The sequence below is a fragment of the Narcine bancroftii genome, chromosome 4, assembly GCF_036971445.1.
Source record: "Narcine bancroftii isolate sNarBan1 chromosome 4, sNarBan1.hap1, whole genome shotgun sequence".
Taxonomy (NCBI): domain Eukaryota; kingdom Metazoa; phylum Chordata; class Chondrichthyes; order Torpediniformes; family Narcinidae; genus Narcine; species Narcine bancroftii.
In genome coordinates, this window is record NC_091472.1 from 123,121,359 (window position 1) to 123,143,742 (window position 22,384).

At 43.6% G+C, this 22,384-nt stretch overlaps 1 protein-coding gene and 1 long non-coding RNA gene across 3 annotated transcripts in view; one reads left to right on the forward strand and one right to left on the reverse strand.

Annotated features, from left to right (window-relative positions):
* Positions 1-12,212, reverse strand: part of LOC138760233 (seizure 6-like protein) — a 126,413-nt gene extending 114,201 nt beyond the window's left edge. The window contains exons 1-3 of the mRNA XM_069930565.1: positions 12,041-12,212; positions 9,022-9,271; positions 7,554-7,677 (exon numbers count right to left, since the gene is read on the reverse strand). Of these exons, the coding sequence (XP_069786666.1) occupies positions 7,554-7,677; positions 9,022-9,271; positions 12,041-12,212 (546 nt within the window). The remainder of the gene's footprint in view (positions 1-7,553; positions 7,678-9,021; positions 9,272-12,040) is intronic.
* The window catches only part of LOC138761089 (uncharacterized), a 247,081-nt gene that overhangs the window by 134,596 nt on the left and 90,101 nt on the right, over positions 1-22,384 (forward strand). The gene's annotated exons all lie outside the window — the stretch shown is intronic.

Consider the following 22,384-nt stretch of genomic DNA (forward strand, 5'->3'; position numbering starts at 1 on the left):
GAAATGGGAAGAGATGCTACTGAGATAGATGGCATCAGCTTCCTGCCACTGAAATCCATCTATCTCAGCAGGATCTCCTTGTATTACTTTCTCCTTCATGTGGTTGGGTGTTGTTTACCTAGATTGTGACTCTGTCCTCACTTTGTTATTTGTGATAGGCAAAATGTCTTTATTATTGCTCAGCATGTGTGATAGTCTGGTAAATGACACTATTAAGTCCAACAGGTATACAGGGAGAAAGCAATTATTTTATTTAACTGAACGAGATTGCTGTTTGAATGGTCTTGGAATTGTAGATACAAACAAAACTTTGATGAATCAAAAGACCAGAAGGAATCTTTCATTAGTCCATGACTCCTTGTCAGCGGTAATTAAAAGAAAAACTCCTCTTTACCAAGCAGGTCTATCTCTGTTGCTATGGTTCCAAGTGTCGATGGCAGCCTCCTGCTTCCCATTCATCACCTTGACAGTGTGTGCAATTATCGTTACATACGTGCTTCCAGAGATTATATAGTACTATCTCTTAAAGGAACAAGCCACCTCATGGGATATTGCCACGTTGTGAAAGCTAACCCTCTAAATTAGGGAACAGAATTTTTATGTCAATAACAAAACCCCAGACAATGCTGAAAGCACTCAGCATTAGGTAGGCTCAGTGCCACATTCCTCCAGAGATGCTACCTGTTCTGCTGAATACTTCCACCATTTTAGATTAGGTTGGCTTTTTTAATTTTTAAAAAACTTAATTTTTAATTTAGACATACTGTGATAGTACAGACCTATCACCAATGTATAGAGTTACAGTATCTAGAGTATGTAATGACTGTGCTGACAGCGATTGGCTGAGAGCTAAGCCACGCCTACTGTCTGGGCCTTAAAGGGTTGTGTCCCTAGTGTTAGGTCTGCTTTGTTCATGAATGAGTGAGTCAAACACCAGACTGAGTCGAAATCAAGGTTCTTTGTTCTTTATTGCCGGATTGTAACACTTGCAACTAACAGTGTTAGTTGGAGAAGGCGCATTCTGCCGTTATCAGCAAGTGGTGTTTTTTTATACCTCAGGATACGTACTTAGTAAATTATCATACCATGACGTTGTCCAATGAATAAACTGTTGCTATCCTTCTCTGTTAGTCTGCTGCACATCATTCTTGTTAGTGCAAAGCTTATCTTGAGTGTACAAGGTCACATCTGCATTCCGTTACTCCTTAGTACTGGGTGACTCCTTCTCCGGTCCCATCTCATGATGTTTTTACCTTACAATCCCTCCTTTGTCCTCTTTAGAGGACAATCTTGCCCTGACTATGCTACCACCACGTTACATTAGTTCGCCTTCTATTGCCAAGCTCTATACGGGTTCTGTTCACGGGGTTGTTCGGCTGGTGGGCGAGGGCTCCCCCCAACCCTCCTTTGCGTATACCCCCCATCCGTTTCCCCGATCCCATTGCCCGTTTACAAGTTTCATTCCCATTTGCCCCCAAGCAAATAACTAGCTAACCCCCCCAAATATTAGTAAGTACCCAAGTTAACATATGGTCTACAATCTATTTTATAATGTTTGTGTTACAATCAATGTTATAATATTTGTGTTACAATCTATTTCATAAACCCTCCTCCTTGTCACATTCTCCATCAGACTCCAGATCGATCTCTGCAACTTTTGATGCCTCCTGTGATGTGAGATAGTCCCGCTCCGCAGCCTGCACAGCTTGATATTTCGGAGGCAGCTCATCGTGGTTGGCAAAGGCTCTCTCAATGGTCCTCGTGACCAGCGTTCGAATGCATGGAATACAACAACAGCCACAAGTGATAAAAATCGAGACAGAAATGAACAATCCTAGGAAAAGTTGTCCTAACATTGTGCCCCACTTCCCAAGCACTCCCTGTAACCAGGACAAAACAGGGTTAGAGACTCCAGATTGGGCTTTTAATTCCTTCGCCAATGCCTTAAGTTTTGTCAGCCCCTTAGTGAGTGACCCATCTGCCCTGTGTTATTTGAGATAGAAGTGCAGCATAGATCGAACTGGAATCTGATGGAGAATGTGACGAGGAGGAGGGTTTATGAAATAGATTGTAACACAAATATTATAACATTGATTGTAACACAAACATTATAAAATAGATTGTAGACCATATGTTAACTTGGGTACTTACTAATATTTGGGGGGTTAGCTAGTTATTACATTACTGTGATAGTACAGGTCTATCACCAATGTACATAGTGTATATAGTTACTGTACCTAGACTGTGCTTACAGCGATTGGCTGAGAGCTAAGCCACTCCTATTGTCTGGGCCTTAAAGGGTTGTGTCCCTAGCCAGGTCGGATCATTCCGGACTGGTCGGCCACCTGTGAAGAGCTCCGGTCTTTTGCTAATAAAAGCCTTGGTTTGGATCAACAAGTCTTTGGTTCTTTCGACGAGCTCTACAATTACATTACATTGTCCAATGAATAAACTGTCACGTCGGGGTCACCAAATTGTTAGGTCTGCTTTGTTCATGAATGAGTGAGTCAAACACCAGACTGAGTCGAAATCAAGGTTCTTTGTTCTTTATTGCCAGATTGTAACACTTGCAACTAACAGTGTTAGTTGGAGAAGCCGCATTCTGCCGTTATCAGCAAGTGGTGTTTTTTTTATACCTCAGGATACGTACTTAGTAAATTATCATACCATGACATTGTCCAATGAATAAACTGTTGCTATCCTTCTCTGTTAGTCTGCTGCACATCATTCTTGTTAGTGCAAAGCTTATCTTGAGTGTACAAGGTCACATCTGCATTCTGTTACTCCTTAGTAATGGGTGACTCCTTCTCCGGTCCCATCTCATGATGTTTTTACCTTACACTAGCCAGGTCGGATCATTCCGGACTGGTCGACCACCTGTGAAGAGCTCCTGTCTTTTGCTACTAAAAGCGTTGGTTTGGATCAACAAATCTTTGGTTCTTTCGACGAGCTCTCCACATACATCATGGTAACAGGCCCTTCCAGCCCACCAGCCCATGTCCCCCAAATACCCCAATTGAGCTACAGCCCTGGTATGTTTTGAAAGGTGGTAGGAAACCCACGCAGGCACAGGAAGAACATACAAACTCCTTACAGACAGTGCCAGATTTGAACCCAGGTCGCTGGCTCCATAATAGCATTGCACTAACCGCTACGCTAACTGTGCTGCCTTAATGTTATTATTAATTTGGATATTGTTCTCGCTGTTTGCTCCAAAATATTTCCAATTCCAGGCAAGAACTGCAGGTGCAAAGAGGAAGACCATCTTGTCCGGGAGTTTAACACCTACCCAGTTAGTAATGAGATGAGCCAGAGTGCAGCAAAATATATGGCCATTTTACTTTCTGATGGACCCATCTCCACAGCCAGCAACGGAGTATCTTAATACCTTGACATGTCATACAGTTCCCATCTGATCTAGAGTGGGAGTCCCTAATCCCATTTGGCAATGGATCTGAGGCAGAGGAAATCATTGGGAGGAGGTGAGAGTGTGCAATGAAGAGGAAAATGTTTCCTTGCTGGAGGTAGACAAGTGACATTGAGGAGAGACAAGGAATAATTAATGACAGAACATGGGAGAAGAAGATGGAAGTAAAGAGGGAGAAATGGCAGGAGAAAGGAAGGAAGGGTTGCATTGCTATAGTATCATAACTTATAAAATTATGCATAGATGAGATCTTGTTTCCAGAATAGAGAGGTCTAAAACTAGAGAGATCATAAGACCATAAGATACTGGAGCAGAAATAGGCCATTGAGCTCATCAAGTGAGAGAGGAAAGTTTTAAAAGGGATTTGAAGACAATCTTTTCACTCAGAGAATAGAAGGTATGTGAAATGAGCTGCTCGGGGAAGTGTGGTGGATAGGAAAGGGTAAGAGAGAGGTGGGCAAAATGAAGGCAAATGATGCTAGCTCATGGAAATAACTTGGCAGCAAAAACAAGTTGGGCTGAAGGGCCTTTTTCCAAGCTTCCACCAGCAGCAGAGTGATGACCATATAGTCTGTTCTCGTGCTGTTGAATGAGAGATGAAAACTGGCTGGGATGATAGTAAGAATCCCACACCCTCTTTCCAGTACCATCAGAACATTAATTAAAGATCTCATCTAATAAACAGCACCTCTGTCAGTGCAAAACTCTCTGCAATAGTTTGCAGGTCTGTTTTAAGGTATTTGGAATGGTGGCCGAGAATGGAGGCCTGTAGTCATAAGGTGGTTTAAGTCTGACTTCGTAGTCTGACTTAAAGAGGGTCTGATAATCTGCACCTGTGTCAAAATAGATATAGTAATGGAATTAGTGGATGGTCTACTTGTTCTCTCCCAAAATTCTATTGATTAGGGAATCTCTCTGTGAATTCAAGGACAAAATAAATTCACCTATTAAACTGAAAGAGAGAGAGAAGGAGAGTGTGAGTGTGTGTGGGAGGGGGGAGGGAGAAAAAGCAAGGGAAGAGATGTGGCATTGAGAGAAAGTATAGCCATGGTCATATTGAATGGTGGAGCAGTTCAAAGGACCAAATAGCTTTCTCCTGCTCCTAGTTTTCAAAGTCTATGAACACTGGCATGGATGACCTTCTCCTATAGAATATCTTACTGTATTATTCTGTCAAATCCATTGTAGTTCTTTGTAAATCCATCCACCATGTATCTGCTCCTCGATGTGTATAATATAGCATACAGAGGTTTGTTTGCAAAGCATCTGTCCTACCCTACAACTGGTCAAACATGATATCTTCTTTCTTTGGCTTGGCTTCGCAGACGAAGATTTTTGGAGGGGTAAATGTCCACGTCAGCTGCAGGCTCATTTGTGGCTGACAAGTCCGATGCGGGACAGGCAGACACGGTTGCAGCGGGAAAATTGGTGGGTTGGGGTTGGGTGTTGGGTTTTTCCTCCTTTGTCTTTTGTCAGTGAGGTGGGCTCTGCGGTCTTCTTCAAAGGAGGTTGCTGTCCGCCGAACTGTGAGGCGCCAAGATGCACGGTTTGAGGCGATATCAGCCCACTAGCGGTGGTAAATGTGGCAGGCACCAAGAGATTTCTTTAGGCAGTCCTTGTACCTCTTCTTTGGTGCACCTCTGTCACGGTGGCCAGTGGAGAGCTCGCCATATAACACAATCTTGGGAAGTCGATGGTCCTCCATTCTGAAGACGTGACCTACCCAGCGCAGTTGGATCTTCAGCAGAGTGGATTCGATGCTGTCAGCCTCTACCATCTCGAGTACTTCGATGTTAGGAATGAAGTCGCTCCAATGAATGTTGAGGATGGAGCGGAGACAACGCTGGTGGAAGCGTTCTAGGAGCCGTAGGTGATGCCGGTAGAGGACCCATGATTCGGAGCCGAACAGGAGTGTGGGTATGACAACGGCTCCTATCTCGGCTGCACCATTTCAAGGATCAACAACGAGATAGACAACAGACTCGCCAAGGCAAATAGCACCTTTGGAAGACTACACAAAAGAGTCTGGAAAAACAACCAACTGAAAAACCTCACAAAGATTAGCGTATACAGAGCCGTTGTCAAACATGATAAGATTACAGAATATGACAGAATGCCGACATTGTCGACAGCACAGCACAAAACACCCCCTATAAGCTGGCAGAGGGAAAATAAAGGAAGGGGAAAACAAGCTGAGCACATCATAAACTTGTTTATCACAGAAAACAGCAAAGAGCCTTTTCACTAATTGAGATACAGATGGAAATTGACAAGACAAACTTCATTTATGAAACAAATCCCAGATTGTTTAAAACTTAACAGTGGAACTGTCAAACCACTCAGCCAGGACCTTCAGAGGGCAAATAAATCCATGTTTTGGTGTAAATTAGCAGAGAGCACAGAGAATACTGGGATCAGACTGGAAAATATTCTTATTTAGTGTTGTCAAACCATCTTACTATCATACCAGGTCCAGTCTGATTTTTGGTGGGTTCAGAGTGTCTGGTTTCAGCGAAGCTCTTGTATTTTAAATTTGATCTATTTTATGAAGTGATTGTGTTTGTTTGTGACCTACACTACCCCACAATCTATCTCCTTCAAAAACATATTTATATGTATTATAAAATATGATATAATCTGTCACACTTTCCTTTCTGATATCTGGAGGATTATCCAACGGTTTGGATAGGAAACTGTTCCAAACAAATGGATTTCCATGTACTTGCTCCTGGAAGGTCATCTGACCAGGAAGGTCAAAATTCTTTAAAGGTTAGCCCACCCACAGATGAGGACACACCTTATGATTGGCTCTTTTGAACACCTTGCTTCATTCAGGCACTCCTGAGCCAACCCTTCCAGCCAGCTGCAGTATAAAGCCAACCAAGTAGAGCTTTGATCTTTAATCCTTTAAGTTCTCCCTGAGCTCCACACCAGTTTGTGGGCCACGGGCGACACTGGAAGATCAATTGTTAAGGGTCTAATCCAGGTAGTGAGCCGTGGGAAATTCTGGAGAAACAGTTGTGAGGGGTATGCCAGTACAGAGTGGGAGCTATTTGTGGCATACGCCAGGAGTGGTTGTTGTGTCTCACCCATTGTAGATTGTAACCAGATTTGTACCTTTTAGTTACTAAGTACACTGCTAGTTAGTGAGGGTTGGTGGCCAGGCACTGATTGTTTTGTCCTCCTGTTTTTTAGCCGTGGGAACCAAGATTAGTACTGATCTGTCAGGATTAGCAAGTATTTGTGTGTAGCTGCTTTGTCTGAGTGTGTGTGAGTATGTCCCCTGTTGCAAATTCTCCCACGTGTAAATAAAGGCCATTATTTGTGAATAAACAGTGTCTGGGACTTGTTACTTCTTGAACCCTCTGAACTTGTTCTCACCATCACATCTTCTCACTTTAAATCAATTCATCCAGTTTGAGACTCCCTTGGTTTAAAATAAAGACTGTGTACATTCACCTTCTCTGTCTCTTGTGATCTGTGAAGTCATCCTACAGCCTCCTACATTCTAGGGGAAGAAAATTCCAAGCTATCCAATTTTTCCTTATAACTTAAGCCCATCAGTCTCACCAACACCATAATAATATTTTCTTGAACTTGCAGTGCACAAATTGGTTGCCTTGTTTTTTAATGCTGCAAGAGTGTTTCATAAAAGAACTATAATGTGTGCATTAAATTAAATTAAAGAGATAATAAATATAAAGATAGAGAATAATATTTACAGATGCCATAGTGCAAGAAAAATTGGCATTACAATTGTGCAGACAGGCCTTATTGTAGTGTTGTAGTGTTGGAGTAGTTTAAGAGCCTGATAGTTGTTGGATGAAAACTGTTCTTAAACCTAGTGGTGGTCTTGAAGCTTCTTCTGAAGGTAGTAGTGAGAAAATTCACTGGCTACAAAATGCTGTGAAAATATGTGAGATATTAGATGGATTGGAAACTGAGGTTTCCTCATCTCTGTGCCTCAGTTTAATAGGGGATGGGAGGTACTCTGGAGACAAACAGTGGATGCCACAAACTTGTCCAATTTATGTAAAAGTCAAAAGCTTCTGCAATCACACTCAAGAGGAGGACAATAAGTGTGTATGCTCAACAAAATGAGAATAATAGAGCTAGCCAGTCTTACCTGGAGCTCCACTCCATATCCCATGAAGACAGTCACATTAAAGGTACACTGCAGAGATCCATAGGCAGAGAGAGGAAGGTAGTCCATGGAGTCTATATATCCTTCAGAGCCAGATAAAGTTATGCTGCATGGAACTGAAATCAGAAGGTTCTTTAATAAATACATTCACATCTCTTTTTTTTCTCTTAACAGTCTTAAAATGGAAACATCTCATCACATGATTAGTGCTGCTGCCTCATTGTTCTGGTGACCTCGGTTCGTTCCTTACCTCTAGTGCTGTCTGTTTGGAGTTTGCATGTTCTTTCTGTGGATTTTCACCTTAGTGCTTTCATTTCCCCAAGATGAGCTATGAATTAGCCCAAGTGTAAGAGGGTGGTGGAAAAAGTGGGCTGGGGGTGTGACATGGGAGTGCTTGATGGACATGCAAGAGAGAAATGGGTTTCAGGGAGAAGAGGGAAATAGCAATGTTCTACAGCTGACGTGGACTTTTTACCCCCTCCATAAATCTTCGTCCGCGAAGCCAAGCCAAAGAAAAAAGAAAAAGTCGATACAAACTCAATGGGCTAAATGACCTCTTTTCTATTGCACAAGCAATATAGAGAAATAAGAAGGGTTGGTAAGTTAGTTATTGCTTAATGTTGATGAATTATAGAATCTGGAGGGATTTGTTGCAATGTGTAGAGTAGGATTCAACTTGATGGTCAGTACAAACTTGCTGGACCAAAGGGCCTTTTTCCAAGTTGTATGTCTTTGCATGAAATTCAAACTCAATAATGTCTTCATTGGACATAGACACAGTATTAAATGTACTACTGAATGAAACATACTGGGCCTACTTGCTACTCTTTCCCAGCTTGGAAGATGAGCAAGCAGGCCCTGTTATACACCAGGGCAGTGACAAAGCAATTTTCCAACCAGTAAAAACAGAGAAGGTTGGAGATACCAAGCAGCTCAGGTAGCTCTGTGCAGGAGAAGCAAAGGGACAGAATGAACCCCATCACAGACTTTTGCCTACTGATGGTCCCATTCCATGCTTAAAGGTAATGATCTCATCAACATGAAAAGTTACACATGCTTCTTATTCCATTGACCATCCATGTGCCTTTGGAATTTTCAGTTTTTATTTCAGATTTTCATTATCTGCAGTCTTTGCTTTGTAACTACCATAAAAAAAAGTTACATGTGAAAATAAGATATTCTTCCTTCCTTTTCAACTTTAGAGTTAGTGCTTGACATTGATGCAATTGGCTTTTCTCCAATATATTGTTGGTCACAAATAAATTGTTTAAGTTGTCAAACCCGATTTAGTGCAATAATAATGCACAGTTAACTCTCAAGTATCTAGGGTAATGGTAGGGAGTGCTTTTATGAATGATGCAAAGGGACCTAGTAACCATGGTAGCAGCCGATACCTTACTTCACCACAGCAACCTCTGCTTGGAGACACCCATTGATCCCAATAACTCACAGGAGCACAGCCGACAGAGTCACAATGAAGAGCGAGAGGGAGGGGTGGTGGCCAGGAATGGTCTCGCCTCCTTCTACTCCACTGCCAATGGGCTGAGCTGCATTTTGAAGCAGCGAGGAGTTTCTGGCTCCATGTGAAGTTCGAGGCCGAGAGCAAGAGGTGCACACTGGAGATTTGTCCCAGTGTGGTCCCTGCAAATACCATTTCTCACCAATCTTCTTCATCACCAGCTCCCACCATCCCTGGATTTCTAACAACCAAAGTCAGCCCAACACAACCAGAGTAGATGATTACTGAACCACAGTTGTTCCTGCTGTCCAGGAACTCACTGAGCTCAGCAGGGTTGGACCCAGAAACCCAGGCTTTCCCCTACCTCACACAGTTAATGTTGTGGCACGGGTGGAACAGTTTTTGCCTCACAGGTCCAGAGAACCAGGTTCAATCCTCATCTCGGGAGCTGTCTGTGTGGCATTTGCAGTCTCCTTGACCACTTGTGCTTCCTCCTACATCCAAAAGATGTGTAGGTTGGAAGGTTAATGGTCAACCCTATATTGTGCAGATGAATGTGTAACTAAGTGGTAAAGAATCAGGTGGGAATTGACAGGAACGTGCAGAGACTAAATCAGAATCAATATTTATTGTCATGAACAAGTCACGAAATTTGGTGCTTTGTGGCAGCATCATCGTGCAAACATTCATATGAAAAATAAGCCAGTGGGGAAAGTTATGGAGGGTATTCTTTGAGATAGTATATACGCATATCTGGATAGGCAGGGATTGATTAGGGGCATCCAGTATGGGTTTGTAAAAGGAAAGTCATGTTTGACAAACCTTGTTGAGTTTTTTGAGGAGGTGACAAAAAAAGATGAAGGTAGGGCAGTTGATGTGATCTATTTGGATTTTAGTATGGCTTTTGATAAGGTTCCACATGGAAGGTTAATAAGGAAGGTTCAGTCATTAGGAATTAATAGAGAGATTGTGACATGGGTTCAGAGGTGGCTGGGAGATAGACAGCAGAGAGTCATGGTGGACAACTGTCTGTCAGGTTGGAAGTCTGTGACCAGTGGGGTGCTGCAGGGATAGGTGCTGGGTCCCTTGTTGTTTAACATTTATATTAATGATTTAGAGGAGGATGTGTTTAACTGGGTAAGCAAATATGCAGATGATACGAAAATAGGGGGAGTGGTGGATAGTGAGGAAGGTTTTCTTGGATTACAGAGGATTTGGTTTGGAAGAATGGGCTGAAAGATGGCAGATAGAATTTAATGTAGACAAGTGCGAGGTGCTGCATTTCAGAAAAAAATAACCAAAATAGGACATATGCAGTTAAGGACATTGAGATACACAGAGGAACAGAGAGACCTGGGGGTTATGGTAGAGAGTTCATTGAAGGTGGATTCCCATGTAGACAGGGTGGTTAAAAAGGCATATGATATGGTGGCCTTCATAAATCATAGTATAGAGTATTGGAGCTTGGAAATGATGCTGTGGCTGTTTAAGGCATTGGTGAGGCCAGGTTTGGAGTGTTGTGTTCAGTTCTAGTCTTCAAATTATAGAAAGGATATAGATAAGGTGGAGAGGGTGCAGAGAAGATTTACAAGGATGTTGCCTGGCTTACAGCATCTAGATAATGGAGACTGGGACTATATTCATTGGAACATAGACGGCTCAGAGGGGATTTGATAGAGGTATTTAAAATTATGAAGGGAATAGATAGACTAGATTTAAATAGACTCTTTCCCCTGAGGGCAGGGGAGGTTGGAACAAGAGGGCATAGGTTAAGGGTAAGGGGACAAAACTTTATGAGAAATATTAGAGGATGCTTTTTCACTCAGAGAGTGGTGGCAGAATGGAAAGATCTTCCAAAAGAGATAGTTGCGGCAGGGTCCCTTCTGTCATTTAAGAGAAGGCTGGATGTGTACATGTATGTGAAGGGGTTGGAGGGTTATGGGCGGAGAGCAGGAGGGGGTAGCTAATGGAGTTGTTCAAGTTGTGCGGCCTGTTTCCGCATTGTAAACAGTTATATGGTCTTTGGTTTATTGATTATTCAGGAATCTGATGACAGCGGGAAAGAAACTTTCCTTGTGCCATTGAGTGCTCGTCTTTAGGCTCCTGTACATTTTTCCCAATGGCAGCAGAGTGAAGAGGGCATGGCCTGGGTGCTGGGGATCTTTGAGGATAGAGGCTGCTTTTTTTAAGACACTCTCTCATGTAGATGCCCTTGATGGAGTGAAGTCTGGTGCTTGTGATGTCTCAGGCCCAGTTAAAAACCCTCTGGAGTTTATTCTTGTCCTGAGAGTTGGTGCCTTCATACCAGGCAGTGATGCACCAACCGGAATGCTCTCCATGATACACCTGTAGATGATTTTGAGAGTCTTCGGTGACCTATCAAATCTCCTCAATCACCTCACAAAGTATAGCTGCTGGTGAGCCTTCTTTGTGATGCATAAATGTGGAGGCTCTAGGACAGATCCTCAGAGATGTTGACACCCAGGAATTTGAAGTTCTTGACCCTCTCCACTACTGAGCCTTTGATGAGGACTGGGTCATGTTCCCCTGACTTCCACAATCTTCTCCTTGGTTTTGCAGATGTTGAGCGCAAAGTTGTTGTTGTAACACCATTCAACGAGCTGATCTATCTTCCTCCTGTATGCTTACTCATTGCCGTTTGTGATTCTGTTGACAACTGTGGTATCATCGGCAAACGTAGACAGCATTGGAATTGTGCCTGGCCACACAGTCATGGATATTTAATGAGTAGAGGAGTGGGTGAAGCACACATCCTTGGGGTATGTCTGTGTTGATAATCAGTGAGGAGGAGATGTTGTTTCCAATTTATACTGACTGTGGTCTTCCAATGAGAAAGTCAAAGATCCAGTTGCAGAGGTGGGGTACAGAGGCCAAGGGTTTGTAGCTTCTTGACCAGCACTGAGGGAATAATGGTGTTGAAGACACCATGTAGTCGATGAAGAGCAGCCGTATGTATGAGTTGCTGTTTTTGAGGTGATCCAGAGCTGACTGGAGAGCCAGTGATATTGCATCTGCTGTGGAGCGATTGTGAGATAGGTGAATCCCAGTGGGTCCAGATCTTTACTTAGGTACATGTTAATTCTGGCCATGACCAGCCTTTCAAAGCATTTCATTATGGTAGATGTTAGTGCTACTGGGTGGTAGTCATTGAGGCCACCCATGCTTCTCCTCTTGGGTACCAGGATGATTGATGCCCTTTTGAAGCCAGTGGGAACCCCTGACTGCAGCATTGAGAGGATGAAAATGTCCGTGAACATTCTGGCTAGTTGGTTGGTGCAGATAGAGGCTGCTTTTTTAAGACACTACATCATGTAGATGTCTTCGATGGAGTGCAGTCTGGTGCCTGTGATATCGCAGGCCAAGTTAACAACCCTCTGGAGTTTATTCTTGTCCTGAGAGTTGCTGTGTCAGGGCCTGATGCCTTGTGAGGGTTCACCCTCTTGAATGATGTTCTGACATTGCCCTCAGAGACAGATATCATAGGGTCCTCAGCCTTTGCAAGGATTCTAGTTGGAACTATTTGCTTCTTCTTCTCAAAGTGGGCATAGACGGTATTCAGCTCATCGGGTAATGAAGCGTCACAGCCATCTATAGTGTTCACCCTCGCTTTGTTGACTGTAATGGCCTGGATTCCTTGCCATAGCTGGCATGTATCTGTCTCTAGCTTCCTTTGGAATTTCCACTTTGTTTCAGAGATGTCTTCGGCAGGTTGTACCCAGACTTCTTGTAAAGATCCTGATTCCCGGCCTTAAATGTCCTTATTTTCGCCTTCAGCAGGTTGTGGATTCCCTGATTCATCCAGGGCTCCTGGTTGGGCTAGGATGGGGTTAATAGGTTTTTCATGGTTATCATTACAGAGTGAAAGGTCTGTTTCCATGTTGTTTGACTCTTTGACTTGAAATTCACCACCAAATAATCAAGAGTTGTCTGAACTGTATTATATTTTATAATTTCACAGTGTCAGGTTTAATAAACCCTCAAAACAGATCAGCAAACCCCAAGACCTGGGACTCAACACCCCACTGTGTAATTGGATCCTGGATTTCCTCACCTCCAGACCAGAATCTGTGAGAACCTCTCCAAAATCTCCATCAGTACTGGAGCTCATCAGGGCTGAGTTCTAAGCCCCCTGTTCTACTCACTTTACCCCTATGTCTATGTGGTTCGGTAAGATAATAATACTATCTACAAATTTGCTGACGATACCAATATAGTGAGTTGTATAAGAGAAAGTGATGAGTCAGCATACAGTAGGGAAAACTTCGTTGAATGGTGCACCACTAACAACCTTGCACTCAATGTCACCAAAACCAAGGAGCTGATTGTTGACTTCTGGAAGGGAGAGTCAAAGGAATACAATCCAGTGATCATTGGGGATAGAGGTTGAGAAGGTGAGCAAATTTTTAAGTTCTTGGGAGTCACTATCTCGAATGATCTTTCCTGGACACAACACATTGATGGCATAGTGAAGAAAGCACCATTAGCACCTCTACTTCCTCAGGAGTTTGCGGAGGTTTGATATGACATTGGAAACCCTGGCAAATTTCTGCAGATGTGTGGCATGGGAACACCAATACCCTTTAGTGTAAAGCCCTTAAAAAGGTAGTGGCACAGCCCAGGACATCACAGGCAAAATCCTCCCTACCATCGAGAACTCCTGCAGGCAGGGAATATTGCCAATGGAGAGCAGCAGCAATCATCAAGGATCCACTCCAACCAGCACATTCCCTGTTCTGCTGCTGCCATCAGGAAAGAGGTACAGGTACCACCAGGTTCAGGAACAGCTGCTACTCCTCCACCATCAGACTCCTCAATGACAAACTCAATCAGGGACTCATTTAAGGACTCTTACCTTGCACTTTATTGATTATTTTATTCTCATTGTATTTCAGTCAGTTTGTTTACATTTCTTTATCTGTTTACATTTATTTATTTGTTTACATGTGGATATCGTGCACAGTTTTTTTTTGCATTACCAATTAATGGTAATTCTTCCTCGCCTGCAGGAAAAAGAATCTTAGGGTTGTATGTGATGTCATATATGTACTCTGACAATAAATCTGGAATCAGAAATCTAAACATAAAAAGAATTCCACTATTACCCATGGTAAATGACAGCCATTAGAAATGTTCATTAAACTCATCATGTAATTATCTGATGTTCACATAAACCCCTGCTCCCCCCCCCCCCTACCACTGCCACGTGCCTCGACACCCAGTGGGTGGGCAGCTCAGAAAGTAATAGGCTCATATCCCACTGATAAAACAGGAGCATGGAAATCCAGGATAGTTCTGGGGTGCAGTGCTGAAGGATTGCTGAACCATCAGTGAAGTTGGGTTTCAGATGGGATATTAAACGGAAGACTTACTGCTCTCTCTTTGTAGTAGACCCCAGAATCTTCTTTTTAGGATGAACAGAACTTCGGGATGTAAAAGTTCACTCTTCCCCATTTGGAGCTTTGCTGTCTTGTGACCCTATCTGGCAGATGCAGGAGACTTGGACACTCTTACTGCCCACAGTGAACTAATTTCTTATTTTTAATTTTAATGATGCACCACAGTAGAAGGCCATTCCGACTCATGAAACCTGTGCCTTCCAATTACACCCATTTTACCAACCAACCCCATACATTTTGGAGGATGGGAGCACCCGGGGAAAGCCCACACAAGTCACAGGGAGAATGTTCAAACTCCTTACAGACAGTGCCTTATTTGAAGCTGGGTCACTGGCACTGTAATAGCATTGCGCTAACCACTACATTAACTGTCCCACTGGTTTCATTGACCAGATACAGTCCAATCTGGATCATTATTATCTCTGATCACATTTACTCATGCTCAAAATAAAATTGACCACATGATGGAGACAACACTGAAAGCTCCTCCCAGGACCTTGGTTTCCTGATGCTGTGCTTGTTTAAATCCCAATTCTGAGTTCCATGTGTGTGAAACGATCTCCCTATCCTTCACCAACGTGAATGTCAGTCTGATGCCATCGTGGTTACACATCTGTTCCACCACTGGCAGCCTTGCCTTCAGATGATGCACTGCACTCTAGATACCCTCCAAATTCCACGACATCATGATGTCTGTCGGGTTCAACTAGGGCAGAGGCAGCTAGTTACAGCCATGTATTATGCTAGAAAATCGAAAAGGGTGGATCTACAATGAGGCATTTAATATTTTGACCATATTCTAGTGGCCAGTGCAAATTATTCACTCGATAGGAAAAATATACTGTAGTCAGATTAGATCATGGTTGGTCTGTAAGTGAAAGTAGAGAGAGTAAAAATATCTGCTGGAGGAACTCAGTGGGTCAAGCATCATCAATGTGAGACAAAGAATGGTCAATATTGTGGGCCAGAATTCCCAATGAAGGGATTTGAGCAGTGATGTTAACCATTCTTGAAAGTAAACAAGAAAATCTGCAGATGCTGGGGATAAAGAAGTTAGCACAGAGTCCCAGATGACAGAAGAAGTGTTCAGCATCATGGCGTCTAAGAAACTCCTCGGGGCCAGTGGGGAGGGGAGTGATGAGGAGTCAGAGGGCAGAGGTGGAGGGTTATGGAGGTCAGAGAGTGGAGGTGGAGGGGTGGGGAAGTCAGGGGGAGGTGGGTTGTTGGGGAGGTCAGAGGTTGGAGGGGAGGGCAGGGAAGGTCAGAGGGGGAGGTGGAGGGTTGGTGAGGTCAGAGGGTGGAGGGGAGGGTATCTAGAGTGCAGTGCATCATCTGAAGGCAAGGCTGCCAGTGGTGGAACAGATGTGTAACCGCGATGGCATCAGACTGACATTCACGTTGGTGAAGGATAGGGAGATGTCAGAAAGGGTGGAGGATAGGAGAGTCAGGAAGAGAGGGTGGTAGGTTGGTGGGGTCAAGGGGGAATGTGGAGGACTGGGAAAGTCAGAGGGAGGAGGTGGAGGTTTTGGAAAGTCAGAGGGAGGAGGTGGAGGTTTTGGAAAGTCAGAGGGAAGAGGTGGAGGTTTTGGAAAGTCAGAGGGAAGAGGTGGAGGTTTTGGAAAGTCAGAGGGAAGAGGTGGAGGTTTTGGAAAGTCAGAGGGAAGAGGTGGAGGTTTTGGAAAGTCAGAGGGAAGAGGTGGAGGTTTTGGAAAGTCAGAGGGAAGAGGTGGAGGTTTTGGAAAGTCAGAGGGAAGAGGTGGAGGTTTTGGAAAGTCAGAGGGAAGAGGTGGAGGTTTTGGAAAGTCAGAGGGAAGAGGTGGAGGTTTTGGAAAGTCAGAGGGAAGAGGTGGAGGTTTTGGAAAGTCAGAGGGAAGAGGTGGAGGTTTTGGAAAGTCAGAGGGAAGAGGTGGAGGTTTTGGAAAGTCAGAGGGAAGAGGTGGAGGTTTTGGAAAGTCAGAGGGAAGAGGTGGAGGTTTTGGAAAGTCAGAGGGAAGAGGTGGAGGTTTTGGAAAGTCAGAGGGAAGAGGTGGAGGTTTTGGAAAGTCAGAGGGAAGAGGTGGAGGTTTTGGAAAGTCAGAGGGAAGAGGTGGAGGTTTTGGAAAGTCAGAGGGAAGAAGTGGAGGTTTTGGAAAGTCAGAGGGAAGAGGTGGAGGTTTTGGAAAGTCAGAGGGTAAGTGGATGGTTGGGGAGGTCTGAGGGCAGAGATGGCGGGTTGGGGAGGTCAGAGGGCGGAAGGGGACCATTATATGTCATTTTTTTTTCCCCACTGATGCAGCTTGACCTGCTGAGTTTCTCCAGCAGATTGTGCTTAGTTTCAGATTCCAGTGTCTGCGGTCTCCGGCTGCACTTGGAATGTTGCCTGGAACCTACTCCCAACCAGTAATAAAACAATAACTCTGATGATGGGAATAGACCTGTGCTGAATGATTGTCCCCAGTCCCCTCTTGTTCATCGTATCAGAGCTGAAGGGGACAATGGGAATGAAGAAAGAGCCTGTAATAATTCAATGGGATGAATGGCTTTACACTATGTGAGAACAATTCTAGAATTCTATGAATCCACCTCTATGACTGCAGCTGGTTGTTTGGCTTACATTACCCTCCAGTTTACACCCTGGGATGCTTGTTGTTGCTGATCATACCTGTTGTGGGCAGGGTGGTGGTTGTAAGGATGGTTGTGGACCTTGTGTCTACACCTCTTTGCGTTGCCATTTCTATTCCGCCCACATCAGACCTCTTGCCAGGAAGAACCGTTGCTGCGGTTGTTGTCTGCTGATCAACGAGGGGAGTGGCTGTGCCTTCAGGTGGGAAGTTAGTGTTTGTCTTGGGTTTAGCCTGAGTGCTGACCAAGTTGGTCGGATCTGCAAAGCCAAGTTGGTCAGATGGCCTCGGTGTGATTTGGTGATCACCGGAGCTTGGCTGTGGAGTTGTGGTGCGGTGAATTCCCTCTTTAGTGGTCGACAGATCATCCTCACTTACAGGCCTGTCCACCCCATGGAGGTCTGGAGAAGAAGATTGAAGGGTAGTGTAGAGAATCCTTGACGACGATGGAGCTGGGGTTGCGAGCTCAGTCCCGAGAACAACTGTCGGCTTCCCTCTGACACTCAGGTGCTGGCGCAGCCTGTCCATCTCTCTTGGGGAAGGGAGCTGCTGACTTTGAGGGAGGGGCTGTATAGTTCGTCTGCTGGGAATGGCGGAAGGCTGCTCTTTCTTCTGCAAGACCGTTCCAAAGAAGCTGGGTGTAGGGCGCCTGCCACTTGGAGGGACTGTGAGCTCCTGCTTTGCTTGATGCTCCTCAATGCCCTGAGCCGTTTGACTATGCTCTTGTGGATGGGTTGTGGCAGTGGTGACAAGGCCTTCCTGAGGACCAGCATCTGAGGCAAGAAACAAACAGAAACACAATCAAAATGATGCAAACTACTTCACACACAAACACACACACACACACACACACACACACACACACACACACACACACACACACACACACACACACACACACAAAATCAACCTATTTAGGAATCTTCACATAATATTTCACCTTCAGATTAATAGCTTCTCCTATAGTTTAAGGTTTAAACAAATTCAAATGGGAAATCTCCTTGCCCTTAAATGTATAAGGCACAATGGATGCATTCATTGCATTCAATGGGACTGAATTTCAAAACTAGAATATGACACAAACATAATACATTGCACCTTTAGCAGATGCATTGGAGGACAAATTTATCCACCATCTACTTAATGCTCGCCCATCCCTGCTGCCAGCCCCATCCATTTATGCAGGTTATTGCCTAGATTTGAGGTTAGAAATGTCCAGGAGATTAAAGGTTTAACTCCATGAGATTTTGTAGAATCCTGTGGAAGAAACAAACTGCTGGAGAAGCTTCGAGACAGACCTTATTCTGTGCTTAAAAAGAGGACAGCTTGAAGATCTTGCTGATATATCATTGCAGATATATATTTATAGCTCATGATAGAACTGAAGCAATCAATACAAATCTATAAGCCTTTTCATATTAAAATTGACATTGTTTAAGTGTGTAATTGGCTTCAATGCAGATCACCTGTTAAAGCTTCACTCAGTGGGATAACAAATTCAGATTCATATTAATTTGAAGGAATTGCTTTGATTTTTCTTTCACTGGTAATTAACCATGGATCAGCTTGTGGCTCGAACTGATACACCAGGACATTCATCTTATGTGGTGAGAACATTGGTGGTTGATTTAGCTATAAATGATGTCAACCATTGTTCAGTATGAGAAGTCACTAAGTCAGAAGATTTTTGGGTTCAAGTCCTGTTCCAGAGATCTGCGAACAGGAGGGGCTGACAATCTAGTGCAACTTCATCGCACACTCACTTTTCAGCGGTTGCTTGTCACATTTTTTTTCACTCAGAGGGTGGTAGGAATCTGGAATGCATTGCATGGGACAATGCAGACAGACACTCTCACAAGAAATATCTGGATGCGCATTAGAGTCACCAAGTGCAGCAAAATCTAAGATTGTTGACAACAGTAAATTGAGTAGAAAAGCAGTTCATGTTCAGGAAGTCGTTTTTGCCATTTACTCTGGACCACTTCTCCAGGTCCTTTCACACTCATCACAAAACATCCCCCTCAGACACGGGACTCTTTCCTTCACCGGTGACATCTGAGTGACGCATCAAGCGATGATGGACCTGCCCAAAATCCTGATCAATGTATTACGATCTTGTATTTAAACAAAATTAATCATGCCTAATTATAACATAATTAAGCTTTATGTATCACAGAGTATGAGCTCTTCAGTCCCTGCTGTTGTGCTGATTTATAGAAGCTTTTATAAGTTTATAAAAGACAGTGGGAAAATGTTATAAAACACACAGCCGCACAATTGATCAAAATATGGGAAAGTCCTAGCAGCAATGGCGCACAATTTATAAAGATCTTGGGAAAGAGCGATGGTGGGCCTGCCCTCAGAATTTCCTGTGGCAGAGAAAGTGCTATATGCACGGAGCACTCCTGGAGGGGTTTCTCTGATGCACGGAATTCTAGGAGGGCAGATCCGCCATCTCTCTCTCCCGCTGTGACTTTCCCACAGCCCTTTAGACATTTATAAAGGTTTATATAGTTCAGTAAAGTTTATACCTTTTTAATCTTTTGTTTCCTTCACATTCCTGCACTCATGCAAAAACGTAATCAAAGCATCACTATTTTATCCCAGGATGACCTATGTCCCTTTCACATTAAGTTAATCGGCACACAGATGTCATCAGACGCCAGGGATGATACTACCTATCTAGATTGTATCATCCTTGGTGTGATTTAACACCTGCTTGCTGAGAAGGAGCTTTCACATTGGACCCTTAATTGGTAGATTGGCCATCAATGATCAGGACAAGGTGCCAGTGTGAAAGGGGCTATAGGTAGGTTAAGTGAGTGAGCAAAGATCTGGCTGATGGAGTGTAATGTTAGTAAATATGAGGTCATTCAAGGCATTAGAAGGCTAAGGACCTTGTGCTGGTAAATGGAATTAGCGCAAATGGTATTTAATGATCAACATAGACGTGATGGGTTGAAGGATAACAGATAAAAGGTGATAATTGGACATGGAGAGGAGGACAGATTGGGTAAGGGGGTGGCTCTGTGAATGGGGAGCTGGGGGAAAGGAGATAGATCCACTCTGAAGGGTTGAAGGGCCTGCTTTGGTGCTGTATGATCCAACATGACTTAAGACTCCATTCTTGCCTGTACTGTATATGTTTTGAAACATATAGTTGTGTGCTTGAAACGAACTACACATCCAACACTGGCAGACACTCCACCCAAATACACGCCTACTCACTACAGGCACTTGCATGCAAAGATATATGCAAACATATACATTACCCACTAATACATATAAATCCACACTCACAAATGCATACACAAGGTCCACTGTAATTTCAGAAACACACACACACACACACACACACACACACACACACACACACACACACACACACACACAATCAAATATACATAACCATATTCTTGGCAGTTGTATAAATTTAGGTTTTCTGTTTAGATCTATTAAAATGTTTTGCAAACAACAGTAGCACCTGGATATGTAGTGCTTTTAATGCTTTAAAATTTACCTTATTCTTCCAATGAGTTTAAGTTTATGAGGATTTTAACTTAAAGCTTTGTAAATGGTTCATCAAGCATTGAATAACAGTGCAAAGAAACCTTGTGAAATTGGAGGGCAAGTGCAATGTGGGTACACTCTAGAGCAGGGGGAACCACTGTAATGTCAATTTTCCTTAGTTGTGATCTGAACCAACAGCATTTTTTCACAAAGTACATACAATCCCTTTGGAACAAAATGTGCTTTCTGAAGAAAGAGGAGCTAATGCTCCTCCTCCATCTACAAATGCAGCGTTAGCAATATTATTTATACATTCGGAAGGGATTTGTGATGGGTCCCTGAATTACTGCCACCATCAATATCCTAAGGGCAGTGCCTCCAGATATAATCTATTTTATTAAAAATTCTGTTGCTCACAATGCTATTATTAGGCGAGCAGAGCAGCGTTATTCTTCAGTGCTACATTGCTTGATTAGTTAAGGTAATGCCTATGGAGTGAAATGATCTTGCATTGATATGGAAAGAATAAAGGGTGTTGAGAGGATGAAAATTCATTTAGCAATGAAACCAAAGATACTGGAACTCATTCCAAGTGACTAAGAGGAGAATTAATTAGATGATTTTTAAAATTAGGCATGTTTTCAGAAGGCATGAGGCAGAGACTATTTTCTTGACTATGTTGCAACCTTCTGAACTCAGCACTGAGGTCCACAGTTTTCGATCATGAGAATTTTGTGTTTTTATTTTAGATGTCAGCATCCATAGAACCTTGAACAACAAAATAAAACCGAATACTGGAAATTACCCAATGGACCAATTAACATCCATGGAACCAAAAGGAATAGGCTAAATGAATAAAGGGGCAAGGAGTGAAAACACGATAGGTACTGAAATAAAAACACAATGTTGGAGAAACTCAGCAGGTCAAACTGTGCACTTTATATAGCAAAGATAAAGATGCATAACCAACGTTTCGGGCTTGATGCCTTCATCAAGGTATGAGCAAAATGTAGGCAGGTGCCCGAACAAAATGGCAGAGAGGAGGGGAGGGGAAGGAGTACAGGCATACAGACAGGAAGAAATAGATGGATAAGGGAGGGAGGGCACAACAGCAAATGGGGGAGGGGGGATGGATCGGAGAATGGAGAGGGAAGGGGTAGAGAGCTGGATGAAAGAAGACAGAGGGATGGGGAAGAAAGGGAGAATGGGGAGAGATCTATCAAAAACCAGAGAAGTCATTTTTAATGCCATCCAGTTGGAGAGTGCCCAGGTGGAATATTAGGAGTTGCTCCTCCATTTACGGGTGGCCTCGGTTTGACAGTACAAGGCCATGGACAGGCATGTCAGTGTGGGACTGGGGTGCAGAATTATAATGGTTGGCCACTGGGAGATCTCTGTCATTGATGCGAGCAGAGTGAAGGTGCTCAGCGAAGCCATCTCCCAGTCTACATTTTGTCTTTCCAATGTAGAGAAAGCCATAACAGTAGCACCAGATGCAGTTGATGACTCCCACAGATTCATACGTGAAGTGTTGCTTCACTTGGAAGGACTGTTTAGGTCCGTGAATGGTGGTGAGGGAGGAGGTGTAGGCACTAGCGTGGCACATCCTGCAGTCACAGGGAAATGTTCCAAGGGGGCAATTGGTGGGAAGGGATGAGTAGACAAGGAGTCACAGAAGGAACAGTCTCTACGGAAGGAGGAGAGGGAAGGAGAGAAGATGTGTCTGGTAGTGGGATCATGTTGTGTTTTGTTCAGGTGCCTGCTTTCATTTTGCTCATACCTTGATGACAGGCTTAAGCCCGAACCATTGGTTATGTATCATTAACT